Consider the following 21160-nt stretch of genomic DNA (forward strand, 5'->3'; position numbering starts at 1 on the left):
GTCGTTGTTTCAACTGATGATGTTGAATTCATGGCTTGTATTGCACTTTTATTATTTTTCAGATTTTTATTATGTTTCGTAGTATTGTCTGTGTGTCTTGTATCCGTTTTAATTTGACTTGTTCTCAGTTTGTGGTGCTGCCTGTCTTGGCCAGGACTCCCTTGAAAAGAGATTTTTAATCTCAATGGGATTTTTTCTTGGTTAAACAAAAGTTAAAAAAAAACAAAAAAACAGGATGATTATGTAAGAAAAGCAGGAATTTGTTTTTAATTACTTGGACACTACTGTCTAATCAGGCCAGATCATTGGAGGGCACACTTTAGTCAGTGACCTTTAGAAAGGTCACGAATGCTACAAGTACAACAAATATAATTACACTGTTTACTTGGTGTGGAAGATGGGAAAAATGTCTACTGAGCGCTGCACTCTCCGCTTCACGCTTTAATCACTTAGTTAAGGCTCGTCTCCCTGTAAATTATCACATTTATTACACGATTACACACTGAACTACAGCTAAATGAGACTTTTCAAATGACATATTGACTCATAAACTAAAACTCTGGACCGCAGCTACATATAGTGTTGCCAATTAATTTAATTGGCTATCAGTTAACCGAACTGCATATCAAAGAGATACAGAGAGACAGAAATCATCATAATTCTGATGGTGAATTAAGGCATTAATGCGTGTATCTGTGTAATACACTGCGACGTTTCAGAAGACAAAAAGACGGCAGCACACCTTAATAATCTGTAGTTGCACACCCTCGTCAGTCTGCGGCCCTTGGAAACAAGCGCAGATGGTCTCGATGATCCTGTCGATGAGCTTCTTGCCCGGGGCCGTGCTGTCCGGGGCACTGCCCGTCAGGTGGCCGTACGCTATCAGCTTCTACAAGATGCATACATATGCAAACACGCAGGCACACACACACACATACAAAAACAACTTGTGATGCTTAAGAACATGACATGTTAGCCTTTATTGTCATGACATTTTCTGCAAAATGACCTTAGTGTGGATACTTGAATGTTTATTTTTAAGTTGTCTCTGGCTGAAGTTGGTGTAAGAACAAATAAAGAACCCACAATAGCCATACAGAAACACTCGTGCAAACATTTGAGTGTCTGTAGTCTGACTTGTCCTGCCACTGACCTGTAAACAGTCGAGCGAGGTGATGACGATGCGAGGACATTTGGACTGACATGCTAGCTCAAACGGCAAGAAGTACTTGTCGGCTTCAATGAAGTTGGTCTTTGATTTGATTGGCGGTAAAGTGCTGGAGCCCGATTTGCCGTCTCCACTGGGCGGACTAGGGAGGAACAACACGGAACAAAAGAAAGAGAGAGATAGAGAGAGCATGAAATAAACACAGCGATCACATGGTTCAGTCTGTCAAGCAGAGTCACTAGAAAAGAAGCAGGGTTCAAAAATCAGCCTGACACGCACTCACACTCCCCTGGACATTTAGGCATGACTAACAGTGCGTGAAAAAAAAGTGAGCGCAAAGAACAACGTCTTCTCTTCCGCAGTTGTAACACGACATTAAACATGCTAAATCTAAAAACATCTTGCCCTGCATCCTCTTCCTCAGGGAAAATGCAGAGTAACAAAATCTTTATTACACCGAGTTTAATGTAGTGCCTGACTGCTTCAAATTTTTCACTTGATCTCTCTCTCGGGAGGGGCACTAATCCCTGAGGTTTGTTATTCAGCCTCAGACTTTGCCACGTCTTCATGCTGACAAAGCATCCCCAAGCCTCTGACTAAATCTTAAATCAAATTATACAGCTATTATTTGTTTCTGATTCTTTTTTGTAAAGAGCAGAGACGTGGACATAAAATATGGATCATTGCTTTCAGCAGCCATGTGGCTACAGCATCCACGAGCACAACCACCACACCCAGACTGCAACTGCTGGAATAACAGAGAAAGGGAGGGAGGCATGGAAGGAGACGGACAGAGGGAGGGAGAGACGGAGGGGTTGCATTGTTTATGTCTTGGCAATGCAAAAGGATGACTCCAGCTCTTTTTAGAGGAACGACCTCAATGGGTATAACAGGGCACAATCAAGAGAGGAACAGACAAAGAGTGGAAGGTCGAAGTGCTTTGTAAAGGAAGGGAGATAAAAATGTTTTAAAGGGAGCTATTTGGAAACAGAAGAGAAAAGACTGCGGCGAGCAGTGCGAATTAAAGAAGAATTAGAGAGATCAAGAGATCAGAGAGGAAAAACAGTAGAACGGAGGAAGAGTTAAGAGGAACAAAGAGATATCTGAAAACAAAAGAGGAAACAGGCAAAGTGAGCGAGTAGCATGAATTAAAGAGGAATTAGAAAGACAGTACAAATATAAAAACATAAAAAATGTTCTTTCTTTAACAGCCTTCTCATCATTATTGAAACATTTTGGACCATTTTTTTTCGACCGTGATTCAGCAAACAGAGCATCCACTCCGTCGGCTCATCTGTATGGTTTCGACCCAGCCTCCATCCCTCTCAGCTATTGTGCTGTGTGTCTCCAGGGAGCTCTTCTCCTCTGGCTTATTCTTGCACTCCCAGCTTAATATCAGCTGGCCTGTCCTCTCCTGTATAATCAGCCCAACGTCAGACTTAGCCTGCTTATAAAATATAATATGGCCATTAACTGGCTTTCAGTCAGACAAGAGGGGTCTGCATCTACGACTCCCTGCTATCGCGGGCTCCTTTATATGAAGCTAGCAGCACATGGGAAGGTGGCTCTGCACGGCAGTAAATCGATGTAATATCAATACTGTCATGTATGATTAAATGTCAATATCTGGTTATAGAAATACTGACACGCATCTTAAATGTCACACTTGAAAGTTCATCCTTGACCTTGGAAACAGCAGTTGCACCATTTTATTGTTTTATCTATGGTATAAACAATTCACTCAACTAAAAACCTGTTAAATCACGATGCATATTTATATAGTGGTATAAAATGAATATTCTGTCATACACCAGTACTGTTGTTAAATCTGGTCTCATCAAACGACACTGCAGTATGAATGCACAAAGGGAAGCAATGTAAAAAGGACTGCAGGCTCACAAAATTATATATATATTTGTATTCCTGTGAGACTATTGCATTTATATGACATGAATAAGAGGTGAGAGTTAGTTAAAGGACCTGAGATGAATTCAAATGCAGCAACATTTTTTTGTGACACTTTATACACATGGGTGTGGCTGCACAAGTATCTATCTTTGATCTAGAAGTCTTAACCTTAAGGGGGGAAAAAATTTGAATGGTTACTGGTAAATGCTAATTTGAAGAGGATGGAAAAAGCTGGAGAGAAATAATGGGCAGTGAATATGTAGCATGGAAATGCATAAAAACGGGGAGAGGGAAATAAAAATGAAACGGCAGGAGGAAGAAAAGATGGAGAAGACGGGGAAGAGGAGAAGTGGCACTTCATGCTACGTTTCATTCCAAAGCACACGTAAGCTGGCAGCCCATACACGAACACACCGTACACACACACACACACACACACACACTGAACACAGGAGAAAGCAACAGAGAGTGTTGCAGTTGAGCCATGAATTTTACAGTGCCCGAGCAGGCAGACAGAGACAAAACCCATTAAATGACCCTCAGTGCATTATTGTGTTTTGTAATTAATCAATCACTTACCTTAGTTTTTCTGATTCCTCTTTGATTTCCTCTGAAATAGAAAGAAGAAGAAGGGAAGAGATGTTAAATTAGTCAAGTATGGAGCCTTGGAGTATAACATTTTTTTGCCATATTTAACTCTAGTTAATGATACTGTGGGGAGTAGAGCACATATCGGGCCTGTCAAAACAGATGATGTGACTTGTCTATGAAGGGGAGAGGCTTTTTAGAAAACTCCTGAAAGCACAGCTTAAGTGTTTGCACCTCAAATCAGACGATGTTTTTCAGTGCCTGTGTGTGTGCAGCCATCAATTTTCCTCCCAGAGATTTAGGCTGCAAACTGTGCTGCGCTGACACTGACATTTAACTGCACATATCTGACAATGTCAAAAAAAAAAAAAAAAAAAAGAAGCAAAATGCAATGCGGAAAAAATATGTGCGCTAAATGTATTCACGCAGAAAAATCGGTGCGCTGCGTTTCTTTTTTCCCCCCCTAAACCGTCATGGCGACAGGCTTGTTGACGTCCCACCACCAAGCAGAAAGGAGCCTGGTTAATGTATTGCCTCAGCTGCAGCTCAGCCCCAGAAATGTAATCATTATTCACTCTGTGCCGCGTCCATGAGCCAGGCCAACATTTGTGTTTATTTCACAGATCTCCAGGCATGAAAGCAGTTGTATGAACTTGCTGAGCACTGGCACGGAAGAGCAGGAAAAAAAAAAAAAAGACAGACACACAGAGTGAGGGATGAGAGAGAAAGAGACAGAAATAGAGCGAGCGAAAGAGAGGCCAATTGGTACTAGACATTAAAAAGGGGGGCTTCAATGAGGAAGCTTTTAAAAACACAGAGGCAATCGGCAAAGTCCTCACCAGCCTGCGATGGTTGGGAAAAATCCCAGTAACGCAATGACCAATTATTTCCCTGCTAGAAGGCTAACAGTCCTTTCAAAGAAATCCACTCGGAGAGAATATTTAACACTTAACACTCCGTGGAATTAAATAAAAGCTGATTTCAACCATGTTTTACTGTATTACCCATGAGGGACAGGAGGGGGAAAAGTCACAAGTGGTAGAAGCAAAGCCAAACATCACTTTTGATTTTGGGGCGTTGATGCTGATTTATACATGTGACTGCATACATGCAGTCACATATTGGCCTGCACGACTCGTGTGAGTATCTGTGGACCCAAATCCAAGTGCTATCAGCACCTTGTCATCATTTTCTACTCTATTATTCTGAGACTGAGCAGGGTTTGTGGATCCCTTGACCCAGGTCTTGGCTATATTACAGTTGCGTGCTGTAATGTGTGTGTGTGTGTGTGTGTGTGTGTGTGTGTGTGTGTGTGTGTGTGTGTGTGTGTGTAGTAACCTGAGACTGTTGTGATGGCTGTGCTGCACTGGGCAACAAGTCAAAGAGAGTTGGTGGATCAGGTACAGAGTGACTGAAGCCTTCACTGTCTACAGACAGATTAGGAATGTGACTAATGATATTTTTTTTATTATCCATAAGTCTGTTTTTTTTTTGTTTTTTTATGAATTATTTCATCTATAAAGTGTCACTGAGACCAAGATGATATGATTCAATTGCTTGTTTTATCCCACTAATAATACAAATATATTAAGATTTGTCCATTCGTATATATATATATTTTAGAAGGTGCAAGCTGCGTATGTTTCTTGATAAATGATTAATCAAGTACCAACAGACCATTATTTGAATTATTGATTCGTATTTTAAGTTTATTGTGTTCATTAATTGAGTAATTGTTTGGCTATAAAATGCCAAACAGGCCAAAACTCAACAGTATTAAAGAAAGCAATTTTTACTTAAAATTGACTAATAATTTAATTACAATAATGTGAAACCTGTTTGGAAATATAATGATATTTCTGAAGCAGATATTCCAACATTTTTGTGACAGTTTGCACTGAATTTGATATGCGATGGATAAATGGATGCTTGACCTGAGATGCACTTTAGCTGCCGCAGTAAGATGGAGGTTACAGCGTTCATCAATCTAACTTTGGGCTCGGAGACAGACTGATGCAGTCAGTGTGTATGAAGCATGAGATTTAACAGGAACAAAGAAAAACACACAGCAGAGAGATAAAGAGACAGATGGAGAGATGCAGATGTGGATATGCTGCGAAGATCCCAGGCACTGCTAATGGACGCGTTATAACGCTGACAACGTTCTCATATTAACGCTGCCCTTTTGCTTTTTATTGTAGGGAACATTTTTGGAACATCTCTCATTATACCGTATTTGTTTTTAGTACTTTTGAGCATACCGTCGCAACTGTCTCACTGCAGATAAAACCTCAGAATTGTATGAATAAGTTTTGGTTCCTAAGCGAGAGGTGTTGGTGCCTTTTAACTACTTTTACGGCTACTTTTTGTCCTGACCATGCATGTGTTATAGCATATGACCTGAATTTAAAGTCAGTTGTTTTATCACTACGGCTGGAAAAAAAATATCTTGTTTGTGATTAATTTATCTTCAAATTGTTTATTTTGTCTGACCACCACTTATTTAGCACCTTTCTGGTCTTCCAACCATTCAAAGCGCTTTCACACCACATATCACGTTCACCCATTCACACATACACTCATAAACTTATGGCATTAGCCGGCATGCAAGGTGCCAGCTGCTCATCGGTTTTAAGAGATAACCATTCATACGCATTCACACATCGATGACGAGGCCTTCGGGAGCAATTTGGCTTCAGTATCTTGCCCAAGGACACTTCGACATGCAGACTGGAGGAGCTGGGGATCAAACTGCTGATCGTCTGATTAGTGGACCCACTCTACCTCCTGAGCCACGGCCACAAAGATACAAAACAAAGGATAGTTGCAAAATGTCATATTTCGGATGCTGGAACCAGCAAATGTTTTGCATTTTCGCTTAATGAAGGATGAGTTATCAGAATTGTTTTTGATTCATTTTCTGTTGATCGACTGATACATTAATTGTCACTATATAAATACTGGATTATGATGCTGATATGAGTATTCATCCGTATAATCCTCTTGCTCCGTGTATCCCGTCCCAAACTCTGAGATTCTTAAAAACCAATCAGCTCCAGAGTTTTGTTTGTTTGTGTTTTTCCACTAAAGTGAAGTATAACCCGATCTCTCCCAGCTCCCCTTTCACTTTAGCTAGAGTGCTAGACAAACCAAACATCACAGAGCTGGACTCAAAAGTAGTCCAATATCACACTGTACTGCAGGCGGTCTCTGCCTCCAGCTCTTCTTAGCCTCTGTGTACATCTGCTGCTCTGCAGTCTATAATATAAAAGTTACAGCAGGACTCTTGAGGTGAAATTACAAACTTGCTGGCCCAGGCTATTCCACTTTTAATATTAGCCCCATGACATTTGATTTATGAAGCACAGGGTTGTCAGATTTATGCAAATACATGCACAAGTCAAACAAAGAGACAGACAGACAGGTGGGCACACAGGCTGATGGGAGTTGTTACATTGACCGTGTAAGTAACAGTCGGATTAATTAGCTCGGTGTGTCAGGACTGTGTTGATGAGGAATTGTCACCCCAGGATTTGAACAGTGAAACCATGGCAACGGTGGGAGGTGGTGTTGGTGATGAGAAAGAAGAGATATACAAGCGCTGGATACTCTCGGGAATGGGCAGGCGCGAGCCGAAAATTAAAGCTGTGGAATCACGACTGATCTGGCGGCTACCGGTTTCAAAACAAACACACACAGTTAACAGAGTGCAGACATATGCCGGGAGAGGAAAACACCAAACACCAGACACCAAGCCTACAACAATTATTTATTCATGAACACCTTTTTTTTTTAAAACCAAATTAGCCATGATAAAACTGTAACAAATGTTGCACTAAGTGAACCCAGTAAACGTGAATTAGTCATCACAAAATGACTAATCATCCCAAAAAGTCCCAAAAAATTCATAAGTACAGGGGCACAAGAATAATTCACAGGAAGATCAAAAGTAGCTATAATTTAGTTGACAACTTGAATAAAACCAAAGCCAGAAGAGCATCTTGTACACATTAAATATCTGAATACAAGCTTAGAATATGACCTGAGCCCAGACATGGCAGCTTTTTGTCACTTATTTGCCCAACCTCACTCAGCTCTGCAGCAGCCATACTAAATACTGCTGACCTTGAAGATGCTGTGTTCTGTTTGTCCGAGGGCCCGCCCTCAGCTAATCAAAGGAGAACCAACAACGGCGGCAGTTGTTAAAACCTCGTACACGCTAGTTTCACACAAGACCACGGTAATGATGATAGATGAAACCGAATGGCTCACCACTTTTCGATCTAATGAGTCCACAAGAACAAGACTCTACTTTTTGTGAATCAACTTGTGAAACTGAAACTTGAGACACCTACAAATGACGTCTCCACACATCCTTGATTATATCTTAAAAGCTTCTTTCTGAGAAGTCTAATCTGGCTCAAAATAACTCATTGATTTGCACAGGAAATGCGCTGTTAGAGGATTGCTATAATTTTTAAAAAATCATAACATGTAACACTGAATTACAGGCTCGATTTTGCTGTAACATCCGCGTCGTCGCTGTGCTGATGCTTCGGAAGATGAAAATAGGATTACTGACCCTCAGCAATCTCCCCTGAGGTTGAAACACTGCTTTTACCAAACCCCAGTGGGGTTGTGGCATACATAAGACACCCATTTTACTGACCAGATACATTAGAGAGAGCCATCCTGCTCTCATGCGAGCTATAGCCCTGACCAGACCCCAACATAAAGCCTTCAAGAGCTCCATAATATATGAGAGCAGTCCGCTAAACCCTGAATCACCTCAACCGTTTCCCCTCATCTTCAAGCTACTTTTTCTGTCTCTTACCCTGACTTTGACCCAGATCCTTACAGTAGATGACAGTAAGACATTAAATGAGCATTAATGTCAGCACATCACATTCCCGCTCAGCCTACATTTAACTTTTACTTCATCATCTAGAGACAAGTGGGTCAGATACATGTAAAAATCTCCTTTTTTTCCTCTGGTGAGTTATTACACGGGGCTACCGCTGCTAATACTTGAGCAGCAGTGACCATAAAGGCCAGCCCTGACCGAAAGTCAGTCAAGATACTCCAAGTGTAAGCCTTTTACTCTAGTTTCAGTTTGGACAGAATCTTATATACCCCGAGGCAGTCATCTATTCCAGGGCCCCCTAAAGCTGCCTCTAAGCTTGGGAGAAGGTCAGTCAAAAGCTGGCTAATCATTTCTCCACTGCTCTGGAGTGACTGCAGTCTCCAAGCCTGGATAAAGGCGAGTGTGGCCAGAGAGAGACTTCTGTGAGCTAGCAAGAGTATGAAACAGATATTGATATTGTAGTGTGTAAATTATCAACAACCTTTGTCCTTCTGATGGGGAAATAAAACACTTCCTGATACATTCAGCTCTACAACCCTGCCCCCAGTCCATACCATGGCACACGTAAAAGATCGTGTCAATGCAGCCAGCCATTACAAAAAAAATGACACATAGAACCATATTAGAGACAAGACTGCACAAACATTCCTGCATGTCAGCCTTTGTGACAGACTTATTAAAGTAAACATAATAGCCCAGGTCACTCGGTACAACAAACTCTGATATACGACACCTGCACGACAAGGCAGTCTGTGAAAAATGCATGAGACGATGACGACATTGAGACAACAGCTTCGGCACCTCAACCCCAAAGTCAACTCACGCAAAACAACCGAATGCCACCCCTGTCAGCATAATGGAAAACACCTACAAGGTTAAACTTGCACACACAGTGCACATGTGATTAGTACTGCACTGCACTGTATGAGGACTGTGAAGTATAAGTGAGAGCTGCTGAAATCCCCCCACGAGAAGGATAGCTGTTGTTATGAGACAGAGAGAGAAGCACAGCAACCTCACAGCTTCAGGTGACAGTGTGTGAATGAGAATCTAGGATAAACACACAGCCTGATCTAGGCTGAAAAAGCGGCGACATCGCACTCAGTCGCTGAACTTGACGGTGAGCAGAGACAGGTTTCTGCAGCGCTTTATGTAATACATGTTTCAAAAGGGGCTTATCAGTGGTGATCCCCCCCCCCTTCAATCACACTTAGACTGAGCTACAGCAAAAGCTGATCATGGCTTAGATATCAAGTGCACAATGGTGCAGTCAGCCTATTAGGATGCAAATGTGCAGCCGTAATAGATAAGGATGATGAATCAGCAAGGGAAGTATTTGGGAAGCTGTAGGTGAGAAGCAGGATTGTAGCGGTGTTAACAGTTCAAATCCCCAAAGAATTTATAGAAAAATCCGAGCAGAGTAGGAGTAAGAAATCCAAAAAAACTACTACCAAAATCCCTGGAGCATTGCAGTTTACACCCCTTTGCTCCGAATGTGAGTTTATGCATCTGGTTGCAAGTAAACAGTGTTACTGACATACATATTCATTAAACCTTCACTGAATAAATAAACACTAGAGACTTTACTGTGTTTACTACGACATACAATGTTGCATTTGAGAAAATGCAGAAGCCGTTAACACATACAAGTGGAATGACAGTCTGCTTTCGCGGTGTATCACGTCAAAGTCCGACTGCTTCTGGAGGCAGCATGACAAAACAACCTGCTTCTCGTCTCTCACCACTGACAAGAGCTGCTCGCAGGCTAACTCCAGCCTCCTCCTTCCTGGGCGCCACCCTGCCGATAGTAGCGTGACAAAGCACTCCTCAGCTAGCAGCAGCAGCAGAGCACCCTGCCGGGAGTGTCCGCCATGGGGGAGGACAACTCGCCAGAACCATCAACACTGGAATCACAGGTCCTATCCCCTCCCACAGTGTGTTTGGGTTCAAGGAATGTGTGCTTGTGCAACAGTGCATTACAGAAATGTAATGGGATTAGCTACTTGGGCTGCAAGTAAATAATAATGAGCAGAAAATCTTTCCTGATAAAATTATCTTGGAAAATTATGGATGTAATTATAAGTATTATAAAGGAATTCACTGCTGAAATATGTGATAAGTGATGACGCTGTCCATCTGAGGGGCCTGTGCCATTAGAGACAGAAAAGTAAAATAAAGTGAACAAATCACATGAGAAAGAATATTCGAAGGAATATTAAAAACACACTTTTACAATTCACTCAGTGCCACTGTGACACAAATAAAACACAACAACTGCTCTCCAATTAAAGGCTCCCTGTGGAGTGATTAACCTAGTAGCAGTAGAGAGTTGTTTTTACAGGACTTTCTAGGATCTCCCTTTTATTTATGTTGTGCATGCATACAAGGGACACATACACATACAGCCAATGGTTTTCATCAACAGGTGGCGCTAACAAGCCAAGATATGCAGCAATGTACCAACAAAGACAGGGAAGACAAAGACTAATAAACCTGAAAACAGCTTGTTACATGTTTTATGATGAAGGGAATGTTTCTTAAAGTTTGTCTAAAGTAAGAATAATATATGTTCTGAGTTTGTCAGACCAAAGAATGAAGTGTTATTAACCACCCGGCCAAATTTAATGATTAAAAATATCGACAAGTTTATGAAATTAGGTGTCAAAATCAGGTGAAGATGAGCAGTATTCTCAGTGCCAGGACTGCTGGGGCGTGTCCACTGAAGCCACGTCCACATGTGGGAGCGGTTAAGCAGCCATTTTGAAGTGACTGAAGCGTGTCAGATGAGTTCAGGAAATAACATGACTAACTTTGAAACACTGAATGAGATTAATTAATCTCTATCTCTCTGCTAGGGGTGGCCTCAACGTGTCATCGAGCCACGCTTTTAAGGACCGCCCACAAAATCCTGGACTGAAAACTGGTGAAAAACTGTTTAAACCTCTAACTCCACATTTCAGTAATTTATCGTACAAAGTCTTTTCACATGTTTTCAGCAACTATTTACCAACATATTTAATGTATTTGAAAGAAATCTCAGAATTTCCATTACACAAACTTTAAAGACAAACGTTTTCCTCATTACTTCACTGTGACCATCCATCAATAATACAGGTCCATGACACAGCTGCACATTGTCCACACATAGGGCCACATTATATTTGTAAACCAGTCAAACCAGTCATGCACGATAGCTTGGATTACCATTTCCTTTAGTGTTCTGTTAAAAGTCTAACTTTTGCCTGTGGAAAGTGAAGCATCAGTGTAAATCTGATGCGAAAGAGTTTGGACAGGATAAATACGTGAATGCAGTTTTTAACGAGCAGCAGCTAATCCCAGATAAAGTAAATCTGCAAAACGTGTACTGTAAATAGAGGCAGTGTAACCATTACTTCAACCCAAAGGTTTCTGCTTGCTGACGCACGCTGTCAATGCAGACACTTCGTTTTAAAACACCAGGCTATTTATTTCCTCATGCAGCTCTGCAGTTCTCCTGCAAAACTATGTGCCAGGAAAGGATTCCTAGTGTACAAAATGTGATCTTACACCTGAAATGCAATGGATTACAATAAACAAAGTAATAATACAGATATATATCTAATTAAAAATGCAGTGATTGACCCTTTTATCAACTGAAATGCTGCAAAATGAGAGAAGATATCTTTTACCAACGCCTAGCACAGATCTGTCTGACAAAGTACCTGTATCCACTTACTCGACTCTCCTAGGCTCATCTGACTGGTGTCATTATTTAGAGTAGGCATCCAACAGTGTGTACAGCAGGTAGAGCCATGCAATGACAGGCCCGGGAGGCTGCACACACCTGGGCAAATATTCCTGCTGACTAAAGCTGTTGGATCAACGCTAATTCAATAAGCAGACGTTCTGCCAGCAAGACGATCGCACATAGGATCACCATAAAAACATACACAGAGATACAGTACACACACACGCACACTGAATGCGCATGCACAAACACCTAAAATCTCATGAGAGAGCCAACATTTCATCAATTAAGACACAGCAGAGCCTGCACACTGGCAGCAGGGACAGAGATAAACAGACAGCTCTCTGGAGACGCTCTGCAGTACGTCACAAGGCCGGCAGCAAGAAAACAGCTCGCCAGGAGGGGGACAACGGGTTCAGACACAAAATGAGGAGAAAAGGCGACAGGGAGCGGGGACAAGGACGAGACCCGGCTTCCAAAACAAATCGGATATATAAACCTGCCTCGAGCTGTGGTTTGTGTCCGCGTGCTGTTTGCGTGTGTGTATGTAGGCGCTCATATTACAAGGTTACTAGAGGGGAACTGTATGCTTGGTGTCATTTAAACACTGTAGTGTGACATGTTTTGCTCTCTCTCGCTCTCTCTGTGCGCATTAGAAAGAAGGTTGAATGCATCTTAATCACTTCCTCCCCTTTGGCTGGGTCACAAATTTGCAATATGATAACACAGACTCCTTCTTAATGGGCTTCCAACAATCTCCACACACACACACACACGCTCACACTCAGAGGAGAGGTTAGAGGTCATTCTCTGACTCATCACCTGAGCAAGGAGACAGACACCCACAACTCCTGCAGTAGCATTTCCATTTCAAAGAGCTAAGAGTCCATCTGCATCTGGCACGAATCCCATGCTTGGCTCTAACCACTCCATGCAGATCAGCTAAAATTCGAACCAGTGCCCGATTGTTTCCACCTCAGTGAAATGCAGTAATCACGGTAACTGTGTGTCTCCAGATATGGACCACTGACTATGCAGGATGTTCAAACAGGTAAAGCAAAACAAAGGTGTGTGCTGGGACGAGATAAGAGAAATGAATCGAGGAGACAAGAACAGACTTAGGACTTACATGGACATAAACTGGAGCTTTAACATGTAGTTATATGAAGTTTTATCTCAATCCAGAGTCTAACACTGACCCCATTATGCAGGCCGTGAACATTATTACATCTCTGGTGTATTCATTAATCAAGCAACAGAGTTTTGTAATAAGATAATGTCCACAGGCATTATAATAAAGACTACACTGCAGCTTTGCACCGCTAAGATAATCTGAGGATGAATCTACGTGTTGGTGTCCATCTCCACCTCCCACCAAACACAGATAAACACGGTGCAGCTGCGACCACCACGGAGAGCCTGAGAAAAATCAGACCCCTGACATTTCTATTGTCCGGGGCTGAAAGGGAAAGGTTGCACAGCAGTAATTACATTTGGAGGGGAAGAAGGAAACACTGTCAGAGGTTGTCTGGGCTACCTAATCGCGCGTGCGCTCGTGTGTGCGTGCCTGTATTTCTGCGTTATGTCTGTGGTGTGTGTATCCCAACCAACCCCCTCACTCACACTTGCATAAGCCTGTGTCTAATCAATAGTCTCACTCCCATAGCTGAATCAAGGTTCTTATTTTCGAGCCAAAAAGTCACTAAGCGCTCGGCCTCCACAAGGCCTTGATTACTCAGCTATTGGCTTTGTTATTGAAATGAATTCATCTATAATAACTCCGCTGCTGATACATGATTTGGCACTTTTCGGCCGACCTGCCATCATTCAGGCCGCAGCATGCTTAGCAGCAGTTAAAATGTGAGTAAGCGGAGTAAAAATGGAGCACTGGGGTGAGAAAAGATGATTTTTGAAATCTCCTCACAATATAAACTACAATGATATTGTGGCTGTCTTTAACATTACATTAGCCACCTCACTTGGGATCCAGATGTGATGTTAAACAACCAGATTGTCAAAAATCACTGCAACAGGTAGTTCTGTAACGACTGCACACCATACGACTTGAATTGGTGGACATGAAGTGGTGGACAGAGTCACACAATAATATAGCAAATACCCAAACCACAGAGGGGACAAAGCAGCAGCTAACAAAGTCAGCTCCCCTCACTGCTTAATCATGTGTATGGTTGTTGGATTTTGTCGAAAAATGGGTTTTAATTTCAGTTCAACATTACGCTAATTCCCCTCTGTGTAACATTGCCTCTTTCCTCACAGGCCTTCCTTGTTTTGAACTGCGTCTTCCTCCCGCCGTCTCCCTCAGTAATGGTGATGTATCATACTCTTGGCACCGACTTTCTTTAGATTAACACAAATTATAGATCAACAGAAGACAGAGAACACAAACAAATACAAAAACCAGGAGACGACACAGAAACGGAGGAGGAAAAAAAAGGGGAAGGGTTTCTCTTCATTCGGCTCATCTGTATGCAGTATAATTAATTTATCACTTATCCTGAGACTGAAGGAGGCATCAGTGGAGAGGAATAATGTATTATGTATGGAGGTATCAGTGTTAGAAAAAAAAAACACAGACTGTTACTTCTAGATTCAAAACCGTCTCCTACGTATAGATAAAAGGATTATTTATGCTTTCAGAGCAAGCACTGGCCATGCCATGTTGACTACTCCACCGCTCATTATCTGAATACCAGTCAACCTTTGGGGGTTACAAGCAGCTTAAGTGTCTGCATTTAGTCTGGAGGGGAGAAACGAGACAGAAACCAGGCACGGGGCCTCACCCTGTCTCATTTCTCCCATTACTTCAGTGCAATGTAACACTTGATTGTGGAAGAATTTATCTCAACATATCTTTAAACACACACAGCACATTCACAATCTAGGAAAGAACTTTTGCCCTATTTTAATCCGTATAATGAATAATCTTTCATCTTTATCAAGCAAAAAGATAAAACTGTTGCTGGTTCGGGATTCTCAAATGTGAGTAACGCTGTTTTTAATGCATTAAATTTCTTCGGTTTTCGTACTTTTGGTCAGACAAAGCGGTCAATTTGAAGACATCACCTTGGGCTGAAAACTTGCTCAAACCTTAATAATCAATGGATTAGATAATTATGCAAATAATCACAACAAGCTAGAAGGAGAGACACACACTTCTTGAACAGAGTTTAGTCTATCTTTCTGGAAGCAGGTATAGGTGCCTTTCACACAGGACCATAACACATACATGCACACATATTTGATTCCAGTTTAAGTCAAACAAACAGTATAACAGCCTTAGGATAACTCATCTCTTGCCATGAACATCTACAGCTCCCTGACAAATAAAAGGTGACATGAAAATGTAGCTGACGGCCACCATCTCTTCCCTCATTTACACTTTCTCATCCTCAGCAATGGCTGCAAGTTTCATCAGCAAGGTTGCCTGACGTTCCCCCCGCTGCATGGAAAACAGAATAAAACTGCCTGACTTCAGCTTCTCGGTTGATGAATTTCTGTCAGGAATAGGAAGGATGCTGGGTTTAAAAAAAAAAAGGTTGTCAAGTACACAAATCAGGAAGGCTTTTATTATTCAGTAAAAGGACAGACATTGGACGCTGTAAGGGTCTTTAGGGAGTCATGGTAAAAATCTTTAATTAACAAACAGGATCTAGTGCTTATCACGGGTGAGCATGTGGTGAAGTATGGTGCAGCTTATCGTGAGGGAGCATGTGTTCGCAGTCCTTAATGATCAGAGCTACATTCATCCCATTAGCTTCCCTGCCAAGTTTGCCAAATGTAAAGAAAAGGTGGAGCGTGCAGGCGGTAGTCTTGAGTTTGGTGCAAAAGAGCAGCTTGTAAACTCTGTTTACAGCTTTTATTCAAGGTTCTTTTGACCTTGGATGGGAAAGATATTTGGCCCACAGTTACGCCACAAATGCTTTGGCATTACTTGTCAAATGATGTGGTTTTCCGTTTGGTCTAATTAAATCTTGCAGTGAAGAAAATGCCGTGTACGAGCATGAATCATTTCTTAATACTCAAAAGAGTTTAAAATTAGGTGCACTGATGTTAACGAACTAATGATTGTTGACTTTCATAGATCTTGAATGTGACTGTTCAGCAACAAAAACACAAAAAAAATACAAAAACAACTGATTCACAGGTATCTTTGAGAGGTGCCGGACGATGAAAAACTCCAAAAGAGGGAACGGTATTTTTCAGATTTAAATTGGAACTAACTGATTAAAGGCTAGGCTAACAAATAGGCTAATCATTACAGCTCCAGGTTTAACCAACATGTAACAACATCGCCTGACTTGTCTGTCTGCAGCAGACATTACAGTTTTAAGAGGAATAATGCTGATGAATTTAGGGGAGTAGATGAAGACTAATGAATCAATTAAAGGAAACAAACACAGCATGCCAAGATTCAGTGGACCATGTCAATATAGCTGCTAGCCCCTGGTTAACTGTAATTTCTTTTGCTTGTTGCAAAACATTTAGATTTAATAAATGACGAACCCCTCACACCATCAGGAACACACCACAGGCACTCGAAGCATCGGCATCTCCGAGCAACCGAGCAAACTGACAACGACACTCTTCGTAAAACTTTGTGGCATAAAATCCACACACTGCTCTCACATAGAGTTAGACTAGTCTAATTGTTCCTTACCTGCCACAGCAGAACTAAAAAACAAGCTCCTGATGGAGAAAATCCAGTATTTAGAAATCCATGGGAGTCCTCAAGAGTTGGTGGACCGAACCAGGAACAAAAGACGACTGAATAATGGATTTCATCAGGTGGCAATAAAGTGGCCTTAGTGGCCAGTAAGTTGTGTTGTTATAAGTTGTGTAGGTAATTAAAGCTATGGGTACTGAGTAAATACCTGAATTCGTGATGAGCAAAGACATACTGAGCTTCAGACAAAGCTTGCCTCAAGAACGTGAACAGAATATGTATCTGCAGGTTCCCAAAAATTGAAGGGAGACATCAAGAATGCAGCTCAAACTTGTTTCCGGGTTGCTGCGACCTCTGCAGCTGACCCTCAGATCACGCACCCTATGGGGAGAGATAATGAGCGTGTGCTCAGCAGGATGCAACTCTTTAAGTGACTGCTAGCTTGGAAACAGGTTCTCACTTCTTTTAGAGCCTCGGCTTATAAAAAAGTCTCTTGATTTAGCTCTTTATACATTCACAGTGTGACTGTTTCTTTCAACAGCAAGAAACACACATGAACTACTTAAGTCAAAAGAGGAAAGTTTGGCTTTAGAAACAATGGAACCATCAACAAAGCCAGCGTCATATGAAACTGGAAACGTGTGACAACAATGAACCAAAGATGCTATGTTTGCGTCTGAGGGGCCTTTTGATATTTTGAGTTAACCGTCAGTCATACCTTCTTTCTGCTCTGTAGCTGGGTTATCAGACAGCTCCTCTTCAAAAGAAGCCAAGGACGGTGTGATCCAAAGATAACAGGACTGTGCACCGCTGCAGTTTGGAGCGTGTGAGAAATTGAGATGGTATTCTTTTTTTTTCTGAGAAACTGCTGAGTGACATTTTGATAATCCAAGAGAAAGGTCAGTTTAGTAGCGAGGAGGATGGACTGTCTGGCAAGGACAGTCTAGCCAGAGACCTTTACCTCATTCCTATACATTAAAACTCTGCAGTGATTCACTACCAGGAAGGGCTGCAACCAAAAAAACAAATGAGCTACCACAATATATATACACACCTAAAACTGTATGAAAAGCTGAGTAAAAATACCATCTTGTGTTATAGAGGGAGAGATTCAAACAATATCTGTAGTGTCAATGAACAACAGGGGAACTTTCAGTGACAGCAAAGAGGAAACTCTGGCACAGGCACTCTCTCTGAGATGTCTCTGAGCCCCCAAGAGCTAGAGGGGATTATGTAAGTCACTCAGTATACTGGGTCACCCAGTCGTTTTTTTGATATGCACTACAACTCCAGCGCTGCTATACTCGCTACAGAGACTCTCATTTTTGTAGAATTTTAGCGTACGGCTGAGCGTCAGTGTGAAGCTACAATCAGCACAGACAGGTAATTATAACGGGATTTGATACAAATGTATTTTGCACCGCAATGCCACGCCGTGGTTGGGATTTTTACCTGAATATCATTCTCTCCTTTTTCTGACCTGAGAAGACCCACACAGCCACTGACTGTGTGACTAATACTGCTTGTTTAGAAGGGAAAGTACACCCTAAAATAGACGCCAGTGTGAATTTCAATCAGCAGCGTAGAGACAGACTGTAGTCATGATGTCATCTGGATTAAAAACGTGGAGCTGCTCCATAAAGAGTAAACAATGGAACAGCAGCGAGGGTGCTATACGACAGTAAGAAGACATGATGGCATTATTGGTTTATGGTAATTTTTGACTATGGGATTTCTGACTCACAGTTGGACGACCCACATTTCAATAAAACCTATAGGGTGAGCGACAAATTCACTTATAAAGAATAAAGGCTTGGTGACATCAGCGGTTAAAGTCCTAATGCAAAGAAACAACACCGCCTCCCTCTCCCTAAAAATTGCACCGTTTTTTTCTTCTGTCGCTCTACAGACAATAAAGAGAGGGGAAGGAATACATCGCTCGTGTGAGTGGGTTGGTCTCACAAAACATCAGAGCAAGCCTTGACAAACAACGATGAGTGTATTTAGCCTTCAAGGCCACTGCAAAACCCTACGACAGCTGAATGAGCTGAGAAAGGCAGCAACTGTCAGGGCAGGTAGGGTGTTTGGCTGGGGCACGACATGGACTCATTGTTTCTCTGCTAGTGTCATATTACTCCCCTTTGCAGGACAAAACCCAGCTTGTTCCAGCAGATAAAAAAAAAAAAAAGTCTTGACAAAACACTGACTATAATATTATGAAGGCAATATTTAATCTGCTCTGATATTATATGGATTTCTGTTTTGTCTAAATTTCTTTAAAACTGTATAGTTGTTATTAGTAGTAGTCACCCCCCAAGGACGCATTTCGGAGAATACACCTGCTAACAAATAGTTTAGTAAAGCCAGTTAAAGTAAAAACCGGACGTTAAGTGATGTCGACTTCAAAATAAAAGCGGCGTAAATGCAACAACCGCAAACCTGCTTGTGGAAAAAAAATATATATAATAAGAGAAAGTCTACAATTTCATAGTAATTATTGCCACGTCTCTATTTTCATTATTTCCTACTTTGTTCACCATTACGTGTATTTTTAACTGTACTTTTACTGTAGCTATGACCGGAAATGCTACGGTGCTACTTCTAACAACTTGACAATGTTCTTAGCATTAGAGGTGCTAGTGACAGCTGTCACCTTTTTGCTTTAACTACACGTAGTTTTACAACATAATAATAATAAAAGATGAAAGCCCGGAGTAGTTAATAATTAAACACATTCATAAACAATAAGATGCATTCAAACACTCCCTGTAATGAACGGGGCACGGCTACGTCTGTTGTGTTACCAGGAAGAGACACAAACATCTCACCTTTAGCTAGGTTAAACACATGAACTGAGCCGTTTCCATGGAGATACTTCACACTAAGACGAAGGTGTAAGGTGTAGTTGTGGTGTAAGTTGATACTGAAGGCGGGTGGAGACGTTAGCAACTTTGTTTTCGTCCCGGTGTGTCCGGCCTGTTCTCACGTCGCTACTAGTTTCGCAGCATCGGTTTCAGTGTTGCAAACACCCACCCCTCCTGCACCATTTCCGTGTTTTATACTGGATCTTTTCCACGACAGCTCCATGCCACGTCAATTAAACACGCAGCTTTTTGCTCTATAACAACCCGAGACAATAAGACACTTAAATGCATATGGTGGTGCCGAAACGCTGCGACGTCGTTGCTGAATTAACCGGTTAATAAGTGAAAAAGGGTGCATGACGTGTCTAAATCAATGAGTCCAAGAAAAGCTATGTATAAAAAACAAATAACGTGATGCTAAAGCGACAAGACTTACCTAGTGCCACCTCGCAGGCTTTGCGCAGTTGTGAATGGTGAGCCTTTTTCACCTCCTTGTCGGCTAGGATCTTTTCCAAAGCTCGTGTGAGGAACATGTTTTTCGTCTTTTTGCCCTCAAACATGTCGCACCGGAATTTGGGGCGAGGTGTGTGTGTGTGTGTGTGCCTTGGTCCCAAGAGGGAAGAGGGAAGGGGTGGGGGGTGGGCTGCAGCCGCCTCGAAATGGAGATGTATTCCTTTACAAATGTCAAGCCGCAGAGCCCCCTAACAGACAAACATAAATACAAACACACAAGGTGGGGTAAATCCCTCAGATTTCCATTAACGACCTGCCTCCTGCGCCATGTTGGAGAGAGGAAACGACGTCACGTAACGTTTGAGGACGGACGGCCGCAGTGAGGCAGCATGGAGAGAGAGAGAGGGAGAGAGAGAGAGAGAGAGAGGAGTGTAGTCTTACAGATCAGCTTTCACCACATATAACATGTTTAAATCTACATAATCTGATCTATACACACATGTGGCTCACTCAGCTCGGATTGTAAAATAACTGGTATTAATATGTCATGAATCAAACCCAGCGTGTCATCTTCTTTTTGCTGAATAAAACATGACACTCTCACACTCTCACACACTAAGAATATATGCACATTATTCAGTACTCATGTGAGTACGTTTATGTAAGCCTCAATGTGAATATGAACAGGAAAGTTAAGCATCCAATTTGTGATTATTTTTTTTTTACAGGTATATCCAAATTTAATTGAAGACATTTAGAATAAGTCTTTTTTTTAAAATCAAATTTCAATCAAATCAATTTTATTTGTATAGCCCAAAGTCACAAAGTACATTTGCCTCAGAGGGCTTTACAATCTGTACAGGGAGTGACACCCTCTGTCCTTAGACCCTCGGTTCGAGTGAGG

General features: G+C 41.8%; 1 protein-coding gene across 2 annotated transcripts in view; it reads right to left on the reverse strand.

Annotated features, from left to right (window-relative positions):
- arfgef1 (ADP-ribosylation factor guanine nucleotide-exchange factor 1 (brefeldin A-inhibited)) overlaps positions 1-20624 on the reverse strand; it is a 47546-nt gene extending 26922 nt beyond the window's left edge. For both annotated transcript variants that reach the window (XM_010734069.3, XM_019273707.2), the window contains exons 1-4: positions 20240-20624; positions 3656-3686; positions 1154-1310; positions 743-889 (exon numbers count right to left, since the gene is read on the reverse strand). In XM_010734069.3, the coding sequence (XP_010732371.2) occupies positions 743-889; positions 1154-1310; positions 3656-3686; positions 20240-20363 (459 nt within the window). In that variant the 5' untranslated portion in view covers positions 20364-20624. The remainder of the gene's footprint in view (positions 1-742; positions 890-1153; positions 1311-3655; positions 3687-20239) is intronic.
- Positions 20625-21160: the final 536 nt, after the last annotated feature.

Source organism: Larimichthys crocea, chromosome XXIII, assembly GCF_000972845.2.
Source record: "Larimichthys crocea isolate SSNF chromosome XXIII, L_crocea_2.0, whole genome shotgun sequence".
NCBI lineage: Eukaryota > Metazoa > Chordata > Actinopteri > Sciaenidae > Larimichthys > Larimichthys crocea.